Source organism: Mastacembelus armatus, chromosome 1 (genome assembly GCF_900324485.2).
Source record: "Mastacembelus armatus chromosome 1, fMasArm1.2, whole genome shotgun sequence".
Lineage (NCBI taxonomy): Eukaryota > Metazoa > Chordata > Actinopteri > Synbranchiformes > Mastacembelidae > Mastacembelus > Mastacembelus armatus.
This window is the reverse complement of record NC_046633.1, coordinates 14,985,742-15,001,003: the sequence shown is the minus strand read 5'-3', so window position 1 is coordinate 15,001,003 and position 15,262 is coordinate 14,985,742. Positions and strand designations below refer to the sequence as shown.

Here is a 15,262-nt window from a genome sequence, read left to right as displayed (position 1 = left end):
AGTACAAACACAAAACATCTTCAATCTCCTTTTATTGGAAGAATTTAAACCTGATAAATGCCAAGTGCGTCTTCAGAACCATTACCACAAACACAAAACAACCTCATCAAGGTTAAAGTCGGGATCAGTCAGCAGCACACTGAAATTCAGGTCACATGGCCCTGCCTCAGAGGCTTCTGAGGTAATCAGGCCGTCAGCCACGCTGATGAAACGCTGTCTCATGCACAACATGACGCATACAGACGCAAGTGATGCCTGCTTTTAAAATATTTAATTACATACTGAGTCTAACAACAGCAAACAAGATTTTCCAAATGTACTTTGCATTTGGCCAGATAGAGAAATACAAAACATTATTTACAGTCGATACAAAAAGGAAACATGAACTCCTACGGCACAGCTTCATTCTTTGAACTTCCACTCCTGTCGGCACATGGGGCACTGCTGCTGAACCTGCTGCGAGTTCAGCCATTTCAAGATGCAGTGCATGTGGAAACAGTGGGAACACTGACCCCAGACCAGTGGGCAGTCATCCCCAGGCACTTTACCTGCAAAACAACATGTACATTACAATTGACAGTAAAAAAAAGTGGGTGGAGATGTGATGAGGTGTCATTTCAGTTTACTTTAAGACTTTTTCTCGTAGCTGAACATCCACAACATTAAAACCACCTGCCTAATACTGTGTTGGTCTACCTCCTGCTGCCAGAACAGTTCTGAGCGTCCAGCACTGCGCTGAAGATTCCTCTGGTGTCTGACACCAAGACATCAGCAGCAGATACTTTTAGTCCTGTAAGCTGTAAGGTAGGCCCTCCGTGGATCAGACTTGTCTCCCTATGCACATTCGGCATCTCTGACCATCTTGGCGGGTCACCGGTTGTCATTCCTTGGACACTTTTGCTACGTACTGACCAACGCAGACCAGGAACACCCCACATGACCTGGCATTTTGGACATGGTCTGACTCAGCTGTCTACTCTTGTCAAAGTGGTCTTGTGAAAGCGGTTTTAATTTTGTGAATCATCACAGCGGAGTTAAGTGACTTAAGTGACGTCAGTACCCCATCACTGCAGTTTACTATTATTGTTCAATGACCTGCAATAAAAAACGCCCTTCTACCACATTATTCTGCTTATATATCATGCTCAGAAATATGTATTGAAAGTAGCATCAGCTATAATTACTAAACAATTTGCACATTCTCAGTTGTATGTAGTGCTGTTCCAATCAGCATTATACTAATCTAACGTTAAGTCACTGAAATATCTGCAATTCATTCTCCACATTTTGCACCACTTCAGTTTTGGGCTGAAGTGAATTGGCTATTGCTTAGGATCGTAACATTAGTGCTATAATGCCAAGGCGTAAAGCACGGCCCCGTCAGCCAAACCAAATACCACAGATGCTAACGCCGGCTTGGTTACTCACAGTCCGGGCAGCAGCCATTGAAGGGCATCCTGCAAATGCCGCAGTTTTCATCGTTGGCCACCCACAACCAGGAGGCCACGCCGCTCCACTGCCGGATCTTTACCTTCATCCTCCAAGTCTGATGGCAACAGGAATAGAGCAGCCGATATTAGCATATGAGCTAAAGGTGATACATCCACGTGGAGCGACTGGCTTAACGCTTACTTACATCTAGGAGACGGCGTCTAGCATCTCCTCCAGATATCCACGAGTTAAGGTATGGTGTTTCTTTACAAGCAATAAATCTTTTTATGGCCACTCCGCTGTTAGCCAACACCGTGCAACTGATATTTCAAGTATCCAATGAAGAAGAAAAAAGTAGGTCGTTCTTCTTCTGTTCAGATTCTGACAAGATCAGAGGCGAAGTGCTGCCCCCCTCAGTGAATTTAGATAAAGGCCGTTAGAGGGCAAAGAACTAAGAAAATGGTTATTCTTTCTGCTTTTCTCTACACACACACACACACACACAGTTTAATGGAAAATATATATATATATATAAATATATATAAAAGTTAATATAAGAGCTGTTGGACAATCTGAATTTGGGGGATGAATAAAGAATCTATCTATCTATGTAACAAAATCATTGACTATAACCAGGAGAAGGTCTTGTCTTTAGGCTTACTTGAAGATCAAGAATCAATGTGTTTATTATCTTTTAGATTGAAGACTGGGATTGTGTTACTGTTTGATTTGATCAGATTAACAAAACTGAATAATTTGAATTTAACTTTAAATTGGTGGTATATTTTTCTGAGAGTTATTTTTATTTAACATAAAAGTGACTTGATCACTTTATAAAATACAACATATTTTAAAATTAAACCAATGGTTGCATCACTTGACAAAAACAAACCAAAAAGCAATCAGCCACCCTGTCAGGGATACAGCCAGAACTGTATATTCAGTGTTTAGGGACAACTATGTTTGCTCTATACTATCTTTAAGATTTGATGTTGAATTAGGTGCATGCATTAGGTACAGGACTTCAGTAAATATTGATTTAATGATGAATACTGAAATAAATGCAAGTCAATTCCAATCAAAAATGAATTCACCTCAGTTCAATTCAATAACTGCAGCCAACATCTTTTACTTCAATTCAATTCAAATGATCTGCATACAGTTCAGTTCATTTAACTATATCAAATACATCAATTACAAATTTCTATTCAACAATGTTAACAGAAAGGTTTGAACAGACTTTTCATTAAACTGAATGACTGGTAGTGTACATCTATTACATCAGTATATATACTAAATTGTATATCTATCATATGCTACTAATACAAAATACAAATAATATAAATTAAATTAAACAGGATCCTAAATAAATTAAATCTTTCCTAATCATAACAAATTCTACAGCTGGCAGGAAGTCTACCCTGTTCATCCATGTTTATGCTGACCTGACATACATTCATCATTACAGTCTGTGATGAAGTGGGGTCTGAAAGCCTTTATGAGAATCCTCACTAGACTGCTCCTCTGCATCACTGTTCTGGGGTAAATGAATAGTTTAACGGGGTGCTGAAGTCGACATCATTAAACTCTTGGCTGCCAAAGTGGATCTGGATATCATCAGTGTTGTGGCCTTCAGCATCACTGTCATGCATCCTACAAAGTACAACATGGTCCTCAATGGTGTGCAGCAAAGTGGAAAAAAGTTCAACACGTTCTAACTCTGAATGACATACTGTATAACTGTGAATAAGTTTAGCATATTATAAGTAATGAGTTTCTGCTCACATCTTATGCTATCTAATAATTCACATAAGCTATGAAAATGAACAAAACAATAATGTCTAGAATTTCACCTTATCATTTCGTGCCCTTGCTCTACCGTTGCTTCCTGGTCTTTTGATATTTTGAAAATAATCGCCACTGCATAGCAGTTTCCCAAGAGATTGATGACAGTGTTAAAGTGGTCTCTGAAAGGCATTAGCAACATCAAGCTATGGAATATATGCTGCTTAATACAGATTTTGCTGGTATGTTGTTGATTGCGCAGTCCCAGTCATGATATACAGTAGTGATCTGTCTGGCTGCAGTAATGCACACTATGCCACAAGCAACTTGTGAAGCTAGTGGAGACTTTAAATTACATTACACAAAAATACACAATATACAAAACACAATTACATACAAACCTATAAAACATTATCAGGCTGGACAACCAAATAACATTAGTTTATCTAACTCTTTCTAAACGGCCTCATTGGTACCAACTGTGAAACATATGGATAAAGGTTTAAATAAAACAAAGTAATACATGTTTACAAAGGGTATGCTATTAATGTGCATATGTTCCTCAATATACACTTATAATAGTTCCTCAATATACACTTAATATAGGATTTATGACAAGCTGGTATATTACCATTACAGAAGAAAAAGCAGCTATAGTAATGTATTCATTAAATATTTTGTACAACATGCTAAACTTACAGAAGCCATTCTACAGACAACAGAATGGAAGCTTCTTTCGCTGGTAAACCAACTGCTGCCAAAACAATGAGAGTGGTCACTGCTCCCATAGATGGGATCCCTGCTGCTCCTGAGCTGGCCACTGCTGTCGTCACGCTGCAGAGCAAACACAGACTCTTCACTGGGTTTTTGAGGAGATTGCTATAAAACTCTACTATGCATTTTCAAAGGTCTCTTTAATTAAAAGTATGTGACCCACTGGTCATATATATTCAATAGTATCAACATTTGCATGCTATTATTTTCTAAAGGACACAAAAAGTGACTTACTATAGTGTAATTATCTGACTCAAATCTAGATGGATATTGTTGAGCTGGGCAATGAAAATTGCTGCTATGATTTCATAAAGAGCAGTTCCGTTCTTGTTGATGTTGACCCCAATGGGCAGCAGGAAGCAAGCTGTTTTTCTGTCAATCTTGAGATTGTTCTCACAACATTGAAAAGCGAGCGGCAGTGTGGCAGAGCTTGGAGATACAATGCATCCTTTGTCAGTGCAATCAACATATGACAAATTACATACTTCTTAATCCTTCTAAAAGTAATTCTTGCCTTCTCTCTGTGATACCACAGGGGTACACCCACTTACCTGCTTGCAATGAGGCCTGCAGTCAGTAAGGCAGCAGAAACCCCTTTAATGACAGCAAAGGGGTTATGTCTTACACAGACAAAATAGATGAGTGGTAAAAGTACTATTCCATGGATTAGAAGCCTGAAACACATTAAGTACAGAAACTCAAAAACAATTGACAACAGCAAAAGTTTACATTCACAATGCTCCTGCAATAAGCAACATAAAACTAGATTGTCAGAATGTTGGTGATAAGATGATGACTTCAACTTTTCATGTGTTTTGCTCTTCAGAGTTACATAGCCTCCCTTCATAGTCATGCCATGAGGGAATATTGGTGACATTTATTTAGTTTGTAACTGGTGGCTAACATAGCCATAGTAGTTTTGCAATAATAATAATAATAGTAATTATATATAAAACTATAAACTAAAAATAAATAGTAAGTATATAAATTGTTAAAAAAAGAAGTTCCAGGATCTGGTTTACACCAAAAACCAGGGTACTTCAGCATGGGTGCTGTCAGCAGATAAATGTTTTGCTCCAATTCCTGGTTTCTGAAAAGTTTCTGGCTACTCTGACACCAGAGGGTTTAGGTTAACAATACACTTCTGAAGTTGTTTTCCTGCACATGTCTGAAACTCAGATTTCAGGAAAGCAAAAAGTCACCCACAGCAGAGGAATATGAAAACAGCCTGTTAGTGATAAACTATACACATACACCACTCACTGTAGTGGAAGGGTCTTTGAATACCATAAGAACACTTCTAGTCTTGTATTTTGATTTTTGATAGGCAGAGCAAACGTTTGAGATTTTGAGTGTGATTTTATTGGCAGTGTTACCGATATTCTCTCCAAAGAAAAGAGCAATTTCCTGAGAGTATCATACCTTGTAGATATATTGGCCATAAACTCTACATAGTATATAAATTTGGGCAGTTCCTCGACCCCTCATTTATCCCAATACATCATAGGAGACAGTTGCATAAAATTACTTTATCAACAACAAAAAACAAAGTGCTATTCTGGCATAAGTGGTAAACGTAAAGGTGAACATACCCACTAAAAACCACTCCCATAAATATTCCGAGTTTGCAGGTAGTTTCCCAGCCATCAACACCTACAATGTGGCCTGCAATAATGAACACCACTCCAACTGGCAAATAGCTGAAAAAACAAAAAAAGCAATGTAATCACAAAAATAAAGCCACCATTTTACATAATTATTTAATGTCAAATAGCTTAAAATGGAAAATCATCAGACAAAACTGTTACATATCTCTCTGTACTTTTTAAAAAACAGAGAAAGTCACAGATGATTGTTAAAAATAAGAGTTTTGGACACCAACACCTGAAAATATTATTTGAAACCACTTTTAACATGCAGCAGTCACAGAAGAATTAAAGGCAATGTTTGTTAGAAGGAGAATTTTGCTATTTTTAATGTCAATACCTTGAGCTGAAAAAAATGACTAGTTGCATTACATGCAATTTTTGTGAGTAAAAATGTTACACTACAGGTACACACTATACTACATGTGCTACACACTATAGGTAATGTGTACAATTTTTCAAATTCAGAGAAAAAGTGTTATATGTTATACTTTACCACAGTACCAAGTTGAGCACATATTTTGTGGTCTCATTTATGGCTGTAAGGACATCCACAAGAACTTTCCCCTTTTCTCCCGACTTGTTCAGGGTCAAGCCAAAAATAAATGACCAAATAATGAGGCCTAACATGTTGGTTCCATCAACATCGTGGCCCATCAGTTCCACATGTGTGGTATTCTGTAACAAAATTGCAAACTTGCTAACAACAGCAGCTCTAAGTACCACTGTTAGTGCAAATGAAAACATCACAAAATTATCTTCAAAGTGACAAAAGATAACTACCTCTGGCATATAATTTTCTTCATCTTTAGTTTTGAGCTCCACCCTTTCCGTCTTGAACTATAATGAACAAAATAATCAGCGCTCATATCATAAATATCACATGAAAATACATAAAATATGTAGTAGGTTTTAAAGTATTCCTTAATGAAAAGCATACATGTTGGAAGCTAGCCTGAATGAAGTTTCTTGGTACCATGTTCCTATAAATAGTAAACAAAAGACATAATGTGACATTTGTATAGCTTTACAGGACACCTGACATCCTTAACCATTTCCATTTATGAAAAATATATAGATGTGACTCTACCCGATTTTAAATTCTCTAGTTAATGATACAGACTGGCCTAAAAACTTTCTAAACTGGATATTGTAACCTGAACTTAAAAAGAAATCTCAAATCAGAATAGAGGTTTTCTTCTCGCCTGACTAGATCCATCAAAGCATCAATAGTAGTAGAGTCTTCTTCTTCTGTCTCCTCCCTCTCACCATCATAATTAGCACCAGGCTTTATGACCAGGACCAGTATTAAACCTACAGTACACAAACAAAAACACACAGAGACAGTTTAGCAGTTCAAACTGCAACCTCTGAAATGTGCAAAATTGACTCAACATCTGTTTAAGACTATAGAAGGTCTTAGATGTTTACATCTGTTTTATTACCGCCAGACTTCAGTTATGATCCTATTTGTGAGTTTTAAAGTCAGCTATTGAAGCTAACGTGATACACTCTTTGGTTTTGTTACTTCCTGATTACTTTTCACTGATTATATATACTACAGTGTACAAGTAATACAATACAGAGCAACTCATCTGGCCCTTAACTGGGAAACAAGACTAAATGTTTTTGCTGTGCAAAGTCTCTGTTGACTTCATGTTACTAACAGATTATTGTTTCCATTACCTGTGAAAGTGTCATTCTAACACAGGCCACATAGTCATTGTATAAAAATGCAACTTTTAGTGTTGATACACATAATTTCTATACAAGTGGTATGAAGCAGCTTATATTGCTCCCAGCCAAGGACAAAGCCTATTTACTTTTTTTCTCAAAATACAAATAAAATGAATGTATATGTTATATATTAACTTACAAAATAACATACCAACAAACAACTGTAATGATTTTTTAATGTACAGTGGTGTGAAAAAGTGTTGGCCCCCTTCCTGATTTCTTATTTTTTTGCATATTTGTCACACGTTAATGTTTCAGATCATCAAACAAATGTAAATATTAGTCAAAGATAACACAAGTAAACACATCATGCAGTTTTTAAATGAAGGTTTTTATTATTAAGGGAAAAAAAATCCAAAACTACCCTGTGTGAATTAATCAAATCCAACTTGGAACTGGATAAGCAGGAGAGGGTATTGCTTAACAAACATATTAATTTAATACAATTACAACAATTAACATAAATAATAATAATAATGATAAATAAATAATTATGTTTAGATACATTGAACAGTACATTGAAAGGAAATCAACCGTTTGATTACTGACTGTTTCAGTTCTTTTTAGCCAAAAATATCAAATGTTTGCTATTTTTAGCCACAAAATGTAGATTTGCTTTTTAGTCATATACAAAAGTAAAATATCTTTGAATTTTTGACTACTGGATGGACAAGGCAAGAAAAAAGCAAGCAAGTAACAATTTAAAAGTTTGTATATGAAATTAAAGATGTTTCAGCACCTACTATGGCCTTTTCAAGACCTGCAGATACATTGCTCTTACCTGTAGTCACAGACAGAATAGTGGTTGAAATGAAGAATGCTGCTGAACACACAGCAATTCTTCTGGAGGTTTTAAGACATAGACCAGAAACACCTATTAAAAAGCAGACAAAAAAAAACAGAGGCTATGGTCTGAAGACTAAATTTTGAGTAAATTCAGTCATATTTGAGTGTTACGTCAGAGTAATATATTAGAAAGTTAGAACAGTACAGTTACATCTCAGGATGGTCGGTGATAGACATTGTACACTTTCATATCTGTGGCCTGGCAAGCAATCAGTAACCACCACCTGGATTAGACAAACTTAACAGCACTGTAAAATGTGTACTGGACAAATATAAAATTTAGTGAAAGTAAAATCGACAGGCTTTGAATATTTATGAAAATACCATCTGCATCCTATATTCAATTGGTGGCAGTAATGTGTCATAAAAGGTAACTATGAGTCAATTAAGAACAAGAAGAAGCACCTTACAACTTCAGTTAAGAAGCAATTTAACCGTTTAAACAAGAAATGAATAAAGAAACATATTCCCACTTATAAATTCAAAGTTTAATTCATAAGCAAAATAAATAAATAAATACAATTAAAGGGGTTTGCTACTATGGAATAGCCTTATTCCGTACGGTATAACATTTAACCCTTGGTAGCTAATGCTATCAACCTTTAGCTAAGTATTGAGTAGTAAGAATTGAGTAGTGAATATGTTTAATATGTATAACCTAGTGCAATAGATAACAAAGTGAGACATACTGCTGTGGCTTACTTGTTGTCACACCTGTCACAATGAGAGGAAGACTAAGTGCCCGAAGCATCCGCATGAGTATTTGCCCTGGAAAGGCTATGTGGTGATGGTCTTTTTCAGACATAGGAACATAAGTCTTGAGAATGAAGCCCAGAGAAACACCTGTGAGACAAATAAAATAAAATCATATCTATAGCGTTAGCTATACTTTTACATATGGGGGAATACACGATGTTATAGACTTCATATTTCTTAAAAGTGTTCTAACAGAAAACGTGCTACTTTTTGTCAATTCATTCACTGTAACAACAAACGTCTAAGCTAACGTAATAATGCAAGGCTAAAGAAAGCATTAGCATTAACCAGCTACTGACAAGCTACCCTACCGTTAACGGTAGTTACCGCCAACGGTGCATGAATGGTAGTTAGTTACCTGAAACTCATGTTTAGCCTAGCTAGCTGTCACTTACCCACGGCAACAGCCGCCAAACATGAAGCCGTATATTTATTCCGCCAAATGTGACACCACAACCTCTTTATCTTCGCACAGGCACTGCTGCCACAAGGGCTGCGCTTCTCAGTAGCGATGTTCTCCATTTCTATGCAGTCTACTAGCTACAGGCTAACAGTAAACAAATCACTTTGACTAAACTACTATGTTACCAAAAATAAGAATAGACCTCACGACTGTCTTTTATTAATCAGTTAGCCAGGTTATTTGCTAAAATGCTGACCAAATACAAAGAAAAAAAAACAAGCTCAGTTGAATAACTGGCCTAATTTAATTCCTTTAGCTGGTGTTTTGGTTCAAAGCGACAGCGCTCTATGGCGACCATGAACATCACATGACCTGCGACAATAAGGCACTGCTGGTTGCACTGACTGAACGGAGTTGTATAATGATGCAGTAGCTAGCACTGCTGAATTTCCTTCATACTATACCTTGGCATTGTAAATATGTATTCATTTATTTCGTGTACAATAAATGATCTTTATTCAAAGTTCTTTCCTGCTCTTAGCCTGCTAACAGATAAGATGAACATTTATTTGTCCATGATAGAAAATAGAGGATGGCTGATGCCGCAAATGTGTCCCTGTGGAGTGTACCCTGTACTCCAAAAGACCTCATTCTCCTCAGCAGGTGGAACCTGCTCTGTCCCTTCTTATAAAGAGCATCTGTGATATTTGACCAGTCCAGTTTATTGTTGAGGTGACCTGGGTACTTGTAAGAGTCCACTCTCTCAATGTCCTTGGATGTTCACCAGTGTTGGTGAGGGGTGCCTGTGCCCGTGGAAGTCCACCACCAAGCTCCTTGGTCTTCCCTGCATTGATCTGGAGGTAGTTCTTCAGGCACCAGTCCAAAAAGTCCTGGAACAGTCCTCTGTACTCCCCATCATCCCTGTCTGAGATGAGGCTGATGATTTCATGAGGCATAAGAGAATTTTTACAGGAAACAGTTCAGTGAGCTGTACATGAAGTCTTACAGTATACAGGGTGAAGAGGAATGGTGCCAAGACTGTACAGGAGCTACCAGCCTGGCTGTCACACAGTACCATGCCCTCACGTACTGTGGACTGTTGGTGAGGTAGTTCAAAGTCCAGTTTGATAGATGGAAGTCCACCCCCATGTTCTCCAGCTTGTCCTGCAGAAACTTTAGCTGTATGGTGTTGAAGGCACTGGAGCAATCACGGAACCTGATTCTCATGGTGCTCTCAGACTTCTCCAGGTGAAGGAGCTCAGTGTAGGAGGTAGATGCCAGCGTCATCCACCTTAATGCCTTGATGCTGGTAGGCAAACTGAAGCGGGTCCATTGATGAGCTCACCCGAGGGCAGAAATGGACAAGGACCAGCTTCTCTAGTGTAATTATTGATTTGTCTTTTAATGAAATATATTTATTAATCAAAAACAACAAACAGCGTTTCTAACTTGTGGTACTAAAAACACCAAGCTCGTGTTTAAAAATGTTCGTGATTTCGATGCTCAATAAAGTTATTTTTTTTGGAATAAGAAGGGGCGGGACTTAACGCCACTTCCGCAAACAATGTACGCATTTCCGCCAGTTTCAACGCGGCGAGAGCAGAGCTAATAACCGCTACCCTACGCTGAAAGTTATTGTTTGTTGGTCGGCACCCTTAGTTATAGCCCTGAGCACTACGATGGCTGATAAGATGAATATGTCCCTGGACGATATCATTAAACTGAATAAGAAAGGAGGCAGCGGTCGCGGAGGAGTGTCGTCCGAGGAGGGTGGAAGTTCAGGTCGAACCGGTGGGTCCTCTGTGCCAAAGCGGACTCGACAGAGTAACTTCAATCGTGAAAGAAACAAGAGATCCACACCATACACCAGGGTATGAAAGAGAAGCATTTGAATTACATCAAAAGTTATCGAATTGTGTCAGTCAATCAATCAATTGTGGTTACATGATAATGGACTTCGCTAAACGGCATAATTACCTGAAAGATATATGTTCTACCCCCTGAATTATTTGATATCTACGGTAAGTTTTCTGGACATATTGTCCAGCTGGGGGCCGTTACCGCCACAGCCATGTTTCACCTATCATCAGCAGCACTAGCCGTAAACCAACTAGGATACATGAAAATAGACGGTTTTAAAATATGAAAATTGGGTCATTTTATCGAGATTGCTGCTTTGCGTGGTGCTTGTTTCAGGTGAAGTGGTCAGGGGAGAAGCAGCAGCTACGGACAGCTTTCCGGTGGGCCTAGAATAAGCAGCGTTTTTTTAATGTAAAGTAATATATGGTTGTCGCTTATTTGTAGTGTGAGCAATTGTATGCAAGCTCTTGAATCTTAAAATGGCTGCAGGGTTAAATTTCCGGTTCCTCAAACCCTCGTTTTCATCTACTCCATCTACTGTCACAGAAGAAAGGCACATTTCCTTTTCCGGATAGGCTCTACTGTGGAAAACCCAGATGGTGGCCCTAGCCTGATTCCCAGGCTTTATCCCGGGGGTAGCGATCATATTAGCTAGCAACAATACCTATTTTTAGGCTTATGTTTTATTCTTTGTATAGCCCTAAACAGCCTTCAGAAATTGCTTATTTTATCTTTTCATGCTTACAAGTTTTGGGAAGTTGTGTTAGCATTTAAGCAGCCGTCTGATCACAAGTCCATTTTCTGTGAATTTTTTTTTTTTTTAGCAGAATGTGGAATCTGGAGATAGCTTAGTTTTTTTTTGTTCCTCACAGCCCAGAGAGTTACCAGACAAATGGCAGCATGACATGTTTGAGGAGCACTCTGGGCACAGCGGGCCAAGTGCAGGAGCTGAAAGAAGTATAGAAGAGAGCAGCAAATTGCTGGTTTCCAATCTGGACTTTGGAGTCTCTGACACAGATATCAAGGTAATTTACTGAGCTGTATTTTAGGTGTCTTCTAGCATGGACATTTTGTGAACATGACTAATGTTTCTGCTTTTCTCTCCAGGAGCTGTTTGCAGAGTTTGGGACATTAAAAAAAGCATCTATACACTATGACCGGTCTGGTCGCAGTAAAGGAACAGCAGACATTCACTTTGAAAAAGAGTCGGAGGCTTTAAAAGCCATGAAGCACTATAATGGCGTTCCACTTGATGGTAAGGATCTAGTTCCCATGCTTCATTTATGTTTTTATTGTTTGTTTGCTACTTCAGAAACACTTAAGACTTTTATTTTTGTTGTTTCTTTTAGGCCGCCCCATGAAAATCCAGCAGGTGACTACAGAGGTGGAAATGCCGAGTAGACAATCAAGGTCAGTTTTATAAAGTCATTACATCTAGATGTTGTTTAATATGTGACAATAAAATCAATAATACCATGCCTGACAACCTAGATAAAAATATTTTTCTTGGTAGTAAATATTAATGCATCTTATTAATGCACTTAGGGCATGGTGTCATCTTCATAGTTGATATTTATGTCACATATAAGTTACAGTGAGATATGAAAAGAGAATATTGATTGAATTAACCAGTTACTGGAATTGCACTGTTTAGTGTCAGGTGTAATTTTTTTTTCATACTTATGATTATGTATTTATTATATAGTTTAGTGACAAAGCTTTCAGAATTAACTTGAAGTGCATTTAAAACTTATGAAGATTCTTTTGCTAAGCATAGAAACTTTTGAACTTTATTTCTTTGTTTGGTGAGCATTTTGCCATTCATGACATACAAGCTCTGACACATGTCCAGTTCATAGGAGTGAAACAAGCTTTTTGACTATAATCTGCCCATCTCTAAACAATAAACATATATGAACTGAGCTTGCTTTACTAAAGATAGATAGACAGAGAGACTACTTTATTAAAGTAAATTATCTGTATACTGCCAGTGATTTGAGGTTATTACTGTAAACATATGATCTTCTCAAAAAAAAATCCTGATTTGTTTGTTTATTTTTTGCAGCTCAAACAGAAGGTTTGACCGGAGCAGACTTGGTCAACCCAATTTTGAAAGGAGAGAATGGAATGAAAGGAGGCAAGGTAGTGGCAGTGGTTTTAGAGGTCGGGGTAGAGGAGGTAGTAACAGACCCCAACTTTCTGCAGAAGAGTTAGATGCACAGTTGGATGCTTACAATGCCAAGGTATGTATGAGGTTGGATTAAGTAATTGTTATTCTATGCTGTGATCTTACTATGAAGATCTATTGATAATTTAATGTGTGTCTATGTTGTATTTTAGTTTCAGATGGACACCTCTTAGAAATGCAACACCCCCCAATTTTGTCCTTTTTTTTTTTTTTTTACATCTGGTATATGGGATATGATGGGCTACACTTTGTTTGACACAGTTTTGTTGTATGGACCATTATATGCTGTTGCTTTTAATATTTATCTATTTTTAATTACCATGTTTTCTTTGGTAGTTATGTTTTGTTTTCCCCAAAGGCCACCAGCTCTGGTGTGTTTTTTTTTTCCCCCAAATATCTGGGCAATTTTCTTAAACCATGTTTTTGCTATTTTTAAAAAAAATTTTTTTTTTTTTGGAATCACTTACATATGTGAACGTTCAGTGTTTTATGTACTTAATTTGTTTTTCTTGGTAAGATTGTACTTGACATATAAACACATTTTGAAAGGGTTTTGTATAGAAATACCTTGTATTGAATGATCTGCTGTATTATTTTGAAATTTCTCATCCTGTGTAACAAAATGTTTTTAATAGTGAAATTGTCTCTGCAAAATAGCTAGAGCCCAAATGAAACAAATTGTGTTCATTTTTTTTAAATTCTCTTTTGTGGTTTCTAATGTTGTCTATCAGGCCTGCTTTGACTATTCATGTCTTAAGCAGTGACAAAATGTGCTTCTGTAGCCAGCTTGAAGTGAGACTGTAATAGTGAACAGTTAATGACATAATGGTAAATAATAATGCTGAAACCCAGAGTGGCATAGAGCATTAAAGAGCATTGTCTGCAATATAAACATTAACTAGGCGCCATATGTAGGCCGTTTGTAGTAAGTATAGTAGTATATGTAAGTGTCCTGGGAGCAAAATTAGCTCAAAGGCTGAAACAAGTGTTTGAGAAAAAAGTAGTCACAGAGTGGAAGTGAAGTGTATATTACTATACTAAGCTGCCGAAGCTGTGAGTGCATATGCAGAAAACTGCATCAAAGCCTGATTTTTTTTTTTTTTTTTTTTTTTTTAATCGATGCCCCCCACCCCCTTGACGGTGTATAGGGGCTGGACCAATATATTGTGACGCCACCCATTTTTGTTACGCACCGCTGAAATGAAGCTAATTCATCGCCATTTTCGGCCGTGATGGACGTTGCCATGTTGCTTTTGTGGAGGCAGAAGTACCGTATTAGGATAATAAAGCAGAGTCTAGAACGCGTTCCCATGTCGACCACTGAGCCAATCCGAAGCAAGCTTGTTCAACGTACACGCCCTCTGGAGAGAGCGGCAAACGTTCCGAACGCAATCTGATCTGGCCTTGGCCATAAGGCTTACTCTAAGGCTAAATGTCAATTATACGTATAAAATGGCGTCAGCGATTCTTTTATACTGTTCGAAAGACGGGTAGCCTAAAGCCTTAATGTGTATGGGTGAAACAACCTGTCAATCCTCCCCACGTAGGGGTGGAACGAGGCGACATGGATTATGAAGGAGGCACCCGATTGGTCAGGGTTTTTATTACTGTTTTACAGAGCAATTTTCAACCTGAAAAATTTAGAAATATTAAGAGCGTGTACAAACAAAGACGACACAGCCACAACGATTACTGTGGCAACAATAGTAACTTAGTAATTGGTGCAGATCTTTAAATGGAAGACCCGTCTACAGTCATTGGTTTCCCCTCGTCATGTCATGTACGTCGCTGCGTGCAACGTGCGCGGGCCTGGTCCCGGGAACGTGTTGCGCGGGG

General features: G+C 37.9%; 3 protein-coding genes across 3 annotated transcripts; 1 reads left to right on the top strand and 2 right to left on the bottom strand.

Annotated features, from left to right (window-relative positions):
* Positions 1-12: 12 nt before the first annotated feature.
* Positions 13-1,776, bottom strand: anapc11 (APC11 anaphase promoting complex subunit 11 homolog (yeast)). Its single transcript, XM_026304511.1, has 3 exons — positions 1,637-1,776; positions 1,429-1,546; positions 13-548 (listed from the first exon to the last, which is right to left on the bottom strand). The coding sequence occupies exons 2-3, from the start codon at positions 1,535-1,537 to the stop codon at positions 403-405; spliced, it is 255 nt and encodes an 84-aa protein (XP_026160296.1). The 5' UTR covers positions 1,538-1,546; positions 1,637-1,776; the 3' UTR covers positions 13-402.
* Positions 1,777-2,960: 1,184 nt separating this feature from the next.
* LOC113128103 (excitatory amino acid transporter 3-like) lies at positions 2,961-9,515 on the bottom strand. Its single transcript, XM_026303163.1, has 13 exons — positions 9,371-9,515; positions 8,922-9,062; positions 8,155-8,247; positions 6,842-6,950; positions 6,577-6,619; positions 6,420-6,476; positions 6,133-6,314; positions 5,583-5,690; positions 4,542-4,664; positions 4,225-4,419; positions 3,916-4,050; positions 3,317-3,398; positions 2,961-3,149 (listed from the first exon to the last, which is right to left on the bottom strand). The coding sequence occupies exons 1-13, from the start codon at positions 9,495-9,497 to the stop codon at positions 2,961-2,963; spliced, it is 1,584 nt and encodes a 527-aa protein (XP_026158948.1). The 5' UTR covers positions 9,498-9,515.
* A 1,428-nt stretch (positions 9,516-10,943) lies between these two features.
* Positions 10,944-14,118, top strand: LOC113128307 (THO complex subunit 4-like). The gene is made up of 6 exons (XM_026303542.2): positions 10,944-11,249; positions 12,111-12,263; positions 12,346-12,493; positions 12,588-12,648; positions 13,304-13,481; positions 13,579-14,118. Exons 1-6 carry the CDS (start codon positions 11,058-11,060, stop codon positions 13,597-13,599), a joined length of 753 nt encoding a protein of 250 aa, XP_026159327.1. The 5' UTR covers positions 10,944-11,057; the 3' UTR covers positions 13,600-14,118.
* Positions 14,119-15,262: the final 1,144 nt, after the last annotated feature.